An 8858-nucleotide genomic window follows, 5' to 3' on the forward strand; every position below is an offset into this window, starting at 1 on the left:
AATAATAATTACAATAATAATTATTATAACAGAAACATCAATAACATTAATCATAATAGAAAAATCTGTACATTCCATTGTTTTCTTTCAGTACAATAGGGAAGACTGATACAAAAAAAAACAAAAAAAAAACGACTGCATAAAGTATGGGGATATTTACAACAAAGAGAAAGAAACGCTGCCTATAGACTCACAGTCATTTAAAGGAGCATTTACTTTAAACAAGCTAACAGTAGCCCGGTGAGAACCAGGTGCACTGCATATTTGGCTGTTTATCAAGTGTCTCTTGAAAACTGACATGCCAAAAAAAAAAAAAAAAAAAAAAAAAAAACCTCGGATGAAACAGCACTGATAGCAATTTATACTCTTTTGTATGTTTAACACAGCTGCATAATGTACAGTATTTTCTAAATAAATATGCCCTAATTTTATTGTCTCCTTTTATAGAGCTTTCCGGAGAAGATGCTCTAGTGGCTGTTTTGGGTTACTTCAGGTATTTAAGAAAAAGCAAGGGTGAGAGGAGACAAGGTATATACATCATAATCAAACATCTCAAACAAAGGAGCACATTTCGTGTGCAAGTGCGGATCTGAGCTCAGATTCTGTGTTCTGATTGTCATTGGATCACAGTACCATGATCGCAGTCTAATTGCCTAGTCCTACATACCCAGTCCTTGGTACACCTGCCAAACAAGTCATTGGGGTTGTATTGCAGTTTGTCAGGCAAGACAAGAGGTTAGAGTTGATTGAGAAATAATGAATTATTAAAGAGGTTTACAGTCAGAAGGGAGAGTGGATTTTGTTGTCTGTCCCATTTCTTTCTAATAAAACCCAAACCGTTCAACCATTATTCACCCACACAATGTGTAAATGAAACTATATGTAATCAATGCAAATAGAACCTTCAATCTAAAGGTTTTCTATGCAAGATTTTCCAACCCGAACACTCATGTAGCATTAAACTACAGTAACACTGAAGTTATGGGATCGAAAGGAGGGTTTGAAAATAAGGTAGCCTAACCTGTAGCTCTTATTTCCAATGGGTTTTGTTATTCATAGTCTTTGTCTTATACACATTTGGCTTTGAATAAGAAAATATTCAATAAAAATAAACCATACATGTGCGTAAGCAAACGAAAAAAAATATTTTTTTCACTTACAAATATATATACTTTTTACTCCACATCATTACTTGTCCTATTGTCCTACATCTAATAAAATAATTTGATGCATTCTTTATGAAAGATCATTTTGAATACTCTTTGGTTTAAGTCTAAAACTCTATAATATGCAACATAGCAGCACTTGTAGAAAGACATTCATTAACATGTTCACTCTTTTTGTCCGTGCGGACATGATGACTGTGATTCTCATTCTGATACTGATCTAAAGACCCTGTCCAATATATATCGCATATATATATCAGGCATGTTCCTGTGCATTTCTCCCTTCAGATAACCTGAAATGTACTGTTGAGGGCTTACAACTTAATGTTTTTTGCTTTTTTAAAGAGCAAACACAGAGTTGTCTGTTTTCCCAAATAGAGGTCACCCACCTTAGCCCCCTGAAAGATTGTTCCATAAATACCCAAAAGGCCAGTGGACTTAAATAGAAAGGAAAACGGTAGACGGTTACTAGACAGGACTGAACAGGACTTTTTAAATGATACTTAAGACATTGCCTAACACTCCTGGCTGTTTTTTTTGTGTTTTTTTTTTGTATGATGTTATTTCTAGAAACTGTTATTATTTTATTTTGTTAATATTAAGCTTTTATTTTTCGTAGCTATTCAAAATGCCTAATTCAATTGACAAAATTTTCCATATTGATATTACCTTGAAAACATTGGTCTGGACTCGAATCATTCTTACATCGTTGGACACTGCACATGGACACATGCCTGCTCATCTTCAAGTTTTGCCAACCAGTTACTGTACATGCTCTTGGCTTCACGTCATTCAGAAGCAATGGTCTAAAAAGGTAGTGTAACCTAATTGGGGAACTCTCTCTTCTCCTCCCTTAATGTGCATTCTTCATTAGCTGTGCAGTGCCTGTATGCTTTGTTTTATTTATGCATATTCTTAAGAACACTCTTGTACAGTTTTTTTTGATTCCTCCTCGTAACTGTACCGTTAGCTTGAGTCTGCCTTGGCGAGGGGCTCAGTTCAGCGCAGTGTGCCTGTATGAAGAGTTGTCTGTAAAACCTTTTCACTAGTTCTGCACAGTCATATTTCAGATTCCCGCCGTAGAGGCCGTGGTTCTAAGGGAATGGTGGCCTGGCTATGATCTGAGTCTGAGCTAGTGTCTGTGTTTGTCCCGCCAGGGCCAAGGATGTCCCCGTTCCCTTCCTCTTTCTCCTCTTTGTTTGAAAGGGCCACCTCGTTCTCATAGCAAAAAGAATTTGAGCTGGACAGGATATATTTTTTCTCAGCAAGTTCCCTTGCGCTGCACAGCGGGGTACTGGGCACTTCGTAGGTCTTGTGAAAGCGAGAGTAGTCTACTTTGTAATAGTTTTTCTCCTCGAAGAGGACGGGCTCAAATCGGTGTCCCCAAAGGATCTCACTGGCCACGTAGGAGCTGCGGCACTGGGTGGTCATGGCTGTGGCCTCCACCATGCCCTCCAGGATAACTACGATTTCAAAGTCAGAGTTCTCCATTTCCTGTTTGCTCATGTCATAGAAAGGGCTCTCCTCGTCGATCTCATGGACGATGGTGATCGGTGACACCAAGAAGATGCGGTCAATGCCACTGTCAAAGCCCACGTCGATGTCCATCTGGTCTAGAGGGATAAACTCTCCCTCAGCTGTGGTGCGAGATCTAAGGAGCTGAGCTCGAACGTGAGCCTCTACCAGGTGGCTTTTGCGCAAGTTGCCCACCCTCCACATCAGACACAGTTTATTGTCTCTCATGGCCACTGTGGCATTGTGGCTGAACACCAGGGTCTCGTTCCGCTTCTTGGGCTTTGCCATCTTAGCCATGACAGCACCGATGATGAAGGCATCAATGATGCAGCCCACTATGCTCTGAAATACAACCATGAACACCGCGATGGGGCACTCGTCTGTTACATATCGATAACCGTAGCCGATAGTGGTCTGTGTCTCAATAGAGAAGAGAAAGGCAGCTGTAAATGTGCTGACGTTGGAGACACACTTGGGACCGTCGTTCTCCAGGTCTCCATGGAATATTGCAACCAACCAGAAGATACATCCAAAAAACAGCCACGACAGCAGGAAGGCCAAGCAGAAGATAAAGAACATCCATCGCCAGCGAATGTCCACGCACGTGGTGAAGATGTCGGCCAGGTAGCGCTGGCTTTTCTCGCTGACGTTGATGAAATGCACATTGCAGTGTCCGTCTTTCTTGACAAACCTGCTCTGGGTCTGGTGACGGGTATGGACTTTACCCTTCCCATTACCGTACCCATTTGGCACCGCAGCAGTGGCCAACTTCATACCGTCCTCCTCTGATGACACGATGCTGTAGCGGTTGGCCCGCACACTTCCCATCACCTCAATCTGGGAGGTCTGTGCTGTTTCTGCTTTGGAAAACAGTCTAAGTTTCTGGAAAAAGCGTTGGAGAAACAGTTTTGAAACACTCACGGGGACCAACACAAGCAGGAAATGGGGTTGTTCAGAGCAGGACGCAGGAGGCGTCTCTTTGCTCCCGTTGGACCTTTGATTGATAGAAAGGGCCAAGGATAGGGTGATCACTCGGTTCTCATCTGCTCTGGTGATATCATCGATCAAACGTCCTGTGAGAAAGAAGAAACGAGATCATGTTAAGGTTAACATTAACTGGCAAAGACTGTAGACGCAACATTCTCTGAACATTAACTGAACTGAAATTTTGAATCTAACACACATGCCTCTGAGACCAAACGTGATGCACATAATTCTCACACATTCTCATGCAAGTCTTAGCTTGTACTGATAAATTTGTACACTGATTAAATCATAATGTTAACATTTCCATCTGAATTTAGGATCCCATGAAATAATACTAACTTTGATGCATGGTATGTGCTTAATCAAAAACTCATACTTTGAAACTTAAGAGGACCCAGACCATTCCTTTCAGATTGAGAAAAAAACAGCAGCGTTAGCCAACAAGACTTCACTCAAAATGGACTAATCATCAGTGAGGCTGTGAAATGAGGCTGTGAAGTAACAACTGAACTTTCGTGTCTGCTTGTGAGATTTTTTCATTGTATTTTTTATTATTGATCATCAGTACTATTGTCCAGATTTTGAAAAAGATAATTCTTAATTTGCCTTAATTTTCTTGTGCAACATCAAAGGTTTGTATATCATGTCATAATTTCAGTCTCATTATCACCTGCATCAACACCTTTGCCAATTTAATTCAATCAAATATTTTTTTTTGTAATTTTCTTAAATACAATGGCATTTTCCAGGTAGTGCACCACATCACTTGTTAATGCCAGGTCAAAGCCATGTCTGTTTATGTGATCTCTCATATAGTGTTGCCCAGAAGACCATTAATAATACCGTTTTCACATACTGTGCTAATCAGGGTAAGGGTGAATGGAAAATTGTTTTGTTCAGTCACGTATGTTCAGTCACGTATGTCTCTTACCAATGCCCTCATTTAAATTGCCAAAAACTCATCTATAATCAAGACTGGTGTCCTGAAAGCTCTGCTTTAAACCTTTATTACACCTTCCATATATTTCACATGTTATCTATTTTTAGTGTACTGAACAATAATAAAATGCTTTTAAAGAGTGTCTTACAGGATATTCACAAATCATCACAAAAAGGTCATTGCAGGTATTCCAGGTAAAAAGCTGAAACAGCCGATCCTTTCCATGAAAAACTGCGCTATAAAATAAGACCTGTTCCCTAAAGGATTTTTGACATTTTAAGAGTCACACAGGAAAAACTAATTTAGTCAGTGGAGAAAGGCATGCATTCTGATCAAATCTTTTCTTGTGCCCAACCTCTTCAAATACTGTCTCAAAGTACATAACATATACAGAACTATTGCTTAAATATCAGCAAAAGTAAAAACAAGCTAAGACTGGTTTGCTGTAGGGTGCAGAGCAGGGACTGAGACGAGGCTTGTTGACTTGAGAGCTTGTCCTGTGGGACCTCATCTTCTCTCTCAGCAGTATAATGACAGCCCTGTGACAATTCCCTGGGGAGGGCTAAAACACTACTCATTAAAGCTATTCTGTCCTCAATGTTCTTAGCAACCATAACTGAAAAGAAATGTCTCATTTTATCTTATTTAGCAGATGCATGGAATGCAAAAGGATTTGAGAGAGGGAAAAGACAGTAAGCGACGAAGAGAGAACATGAGAAAATAGTATATTTGTATTGAAACAGAAATGACATTATTTTTTACTAGTAAGGATATGTCTGCCGTCTACAGCAAACGTAAGCTGTTCATTTCTTTTGGTTTTACAAAATACATGTTTTTCACAGGACATTAAGACATTAAGATAAAGAGCAGGTTGATAGATGCCATTATTTCTTACATGAAACATAATATAACAGTGTTTATATCTAAAGGTGTTTATTTTGATGGCGTGGACCAGTGAGGACCAATGGAAAATGTTACACAAAAGTCTACATTCTTTTGAGTGTTCTAAGTTGGATTAATATTCCTTAAATATGGTTGCATATTTTAGGGAAGTTACTTTTACCCTTTTATCACTGTTAACAGTTTAAACTGTGGCATGCATAGACCTGACAGTAGCTGCCAATCGAAAGTCTCAGAGTGTTTAAGGCAGAAAAGCGGATCTGTGTCTGTCAGCCGCCTGACAACTGCTGAGCACAACTGTGCTCCAAATATATTAGACAAATGCATACTTAGCAACATAGAGTTAAATAGAATAGACTACGAAGAACAATAATAGGCTATATAATATTTAACATCATGTGTTACATGCACATACATATGCAGTAAAACATGTTCCTTTTATAAGGCAAATCTGTCAGGCAGAAGTCAACAGGTGTGGAGGGAAAAGACATTTTTTCTTCAAGTTTCGTTCTTTTGAATAACTACTTAATACATGTATAAAGTAATAAGAAACTCAGGATGTGGTGTCACCTTGTGTATTTATCATCAGAGAAAATCAAAATCGATAAATAGATTTTAATATCTTGTTACCATTCCATAAAAAAATCATGTGAAATCTCTTTCAGTGCTTCCACTTATCAATAATATTAAATGTCAGCTCAAACTAAGACTGTTCGATTACGTGATATGCTTCCCAGGGATTTTGTTGTTGTTATTTTTATTTTTTACTGACATAATGTGTCTCCAATAGACTTTCACTCAACAGTGTTCTCAAACTACGCGACTGTCTGCTATCAAAAGTCAAATGAGCCACAACATTCTTAATGAAATCAAATTAAAACGTATAGCACAAAACACTTAACATTGTCAGACAGTCCGGGTTTATTTACAATTGCATAAAATATCTCAGCAAATATATTTGCGACCTTACCTAGTCATTTGTAAATGAACACGAAACAGTTTTCATATATAAAAATATCCCACGAATGGTTTTAATATCCACACTGTCTTCTCATTGATCTGATTATCTCCGCGCAACGTATTAACAGTTTTTTAAATGAAGCATAAGAACATAAATGTCCACGTTTCTCCTCTTGTTTGCGGCGTTCGGTAACTCATGTGCTGTTCCTTCTAGGCTTCAAACCCATTTAAACAGCACGCAACAGCTGGCCACGCCCACTCTCTTAAAACCGGCCAATCCGATGATTCACGCGCGGCTAAAACAATCAGACTGGAGAGAGCAAGTGAACACGGAACCACAGCGCCTTGCGAATTAAGGCTTGAATCCCCCCGATGGAAGCCAAAACAAAAGCTTGTGGGAGTCTAAAAAGTATTTATTCTTTCATAAGTGTGCATATGTGTCAGCAGAGTTTTCAAACAACATTTCAGCGACCACCACAGTTACAGTGGACTAAACAGACGCTGACAAACACAAACCGCGTTCGCCTGAGGAGGTAACCATAGCAGCAGTACGATTTTTCTCAATGTCTGGCATTATTTCGACAAAACATACGGTCTTTATTTGTTTACAAGTCATAAATATAATCGAAAGGTGACTTCGCCCAAATCTCGCCCGGTTTCGCTGTGAAAATTATTAACTGAAAAGTCAAGTAAGTTACACTGTAACACACATGTAATCCCCACACTGACCTCAGATATTGAATTATGAGATATTATGAGACCAAAGGCAATGTGGACATCGTTTATCAGGCTTCAGATTTAAATAATACACTTCTTTATAAAGATATTTCGTTTCATTAAACAAATCCTGTGTAAACTAAATTAACACGAAATACTATTGCAGCCTTTAGTCAAGGTTATGCCATTGACAGAAAACAGTTTAGTCATAACCGTCTCCAAATGTGCTCTTCTGGGTTTTGCCATTATGAAATATGATCAACAAATAACTTAGTATAGGATCCAATGTATGCATTTCCACAGCACTTCTCCGAAATTATCTAGGCTTTGTCTTCCAGCATCTGTGTGTTGTATTGTTGGGAATCAGTAATTCAGGACCATTGTGAAATAAAGTAATGATCATTTATTGTTCAGTCAGAGGAATGTTTCTCCATCTCTTTATAAGTGGTCCAATGAAAACCCAGCAGCAAGTGTTCCACAGTCCTTTGCCCTTCCCGGCTGCTGCGTGTCACACACTGCTTACTTATCATAACTAATGAGCCATGTTCAACTTTTATTTGTGAAGCTGTTGCAAAGTGCTTATTTTAGTTACTTTCTTCTTCAAGTCTATAAATAACTTTTTATACAGACTATTTATAGGCGAAACATGGTGCATGAGCTGTCCGGCCTCTGTTTACATTTCAGCCTAATTTGAGGCGATGCTTGGACAGAACTGCATCCAACCACAAGGTGGAGGCCTGGAGACTTCACTTTCCGAGGAACATGTCCTGAAACCCTGCAATTTTATTCACTGTAGCAGACATATGTTTTTTGTTAATATATTCGAGACCATACATGCCACTGTTTTAAGTCCCAGTCTGTTTTGAAAAGGACATCCTGGACTTTTTTTTTTTTTCATGCCAAATTATTGGAAGTGGTCAATGTGATATCATCAGTGTATAGTTGAACAATTATAAAATGTGACACTATATAACAATAATCAAATAATATTATATAAGGCTTCAATAAAAATCTTTTTTATATGAATAATCTGTTTATTATAATATACTATACATGTATACATTTTAACATTTATATTAAAAGTATTTCAGAATTGCGTGGTTGTAGGAGGGGAGGTCTTTCAACAGTCATACATTGCACAATGGAATCTAAATACTCATTTATCATTTATGTGATTGTCCTCATGGGAATTGGATGCAGGCTGTGTAAATATGAACCCTTCTCACAAGACTGTGATGACGCATTTCAATGGTCATCAGCATCGTAAATCCTCCAGAGTTTTTTGTATTTTCATTTTTTTTAATGAATACATTTATAACATTATGCTTTGTAGTATTACATTTTGAATCAAATTACAAAACAAAACAAATAAAAAAAGGTTAATGCTAATGTAATCGTTTTTCTAATACAGCATCTATGGGAGTGATGGACAATTTTAGATCGTTCTCTCTAGTGACTGCTGTTATCAGTCTTTTATTTCTTTCCCTTTTTTGAAAGTCATGAAAACACTATCATGGAGTTTTTCTTTTGCAATTTGCAAAAATGGGAATGCAAAAATATTCTTGTGGTAGTCTCCCATTCACTGCTATAGACATTTACCCAACTATGACAACTTCTGCTGCTGAGAAACCCAGAAATGTGAAAAAAGTTCCATTGAAGATTGCTACTAGGGC

General features: G+C 38.2%; 1 protein-coding gene across 1 annotated transcript; it reads right to left on the reverse strand.

Moving 5' to 3' along the window:
* Window positions 1-313: 313 nt before the first annotated feature.
* LOC113055996 (inward rectifier potassium channel 2-like) lies at window positions 314-6682 on the reverse strand. The gene is made up of 2 exons (XM_026222424.1): window positions 6479-6682; window positions 314-3754 (listed from the first exon to the last, which is right to left on the reverse strand). The coding sequence occupies exon 2, from the start codon at window positions 3507-3509 to the stop codon at window positions 2226-2228; it is 1284 nt and encodes a 427-aa protein (XP_026078209.1). The 5' UTR covers window positions 3510-3754; window positions 6479-6682; the 3' UTR covers window positions 314-2225.
* Between the last annotated feature and the right edge of the window lie 2176 nt (window positions 6683-8858).

This window comes from Carassius auratus, chromosome 37 (genome assembly GCF_003368295.1).
Source record: "Carassius auratus strain Wakin chromosome 37, ASM336829v1, whole genome shotgun sequence".
NCBI classification, from domain to species: domain Eukaryota; kingdom Metazoa; phylum Chordata; class Actinopteri; order Cypriniformes; family Cyprinidae; genus Carassius; species Carassius auratus.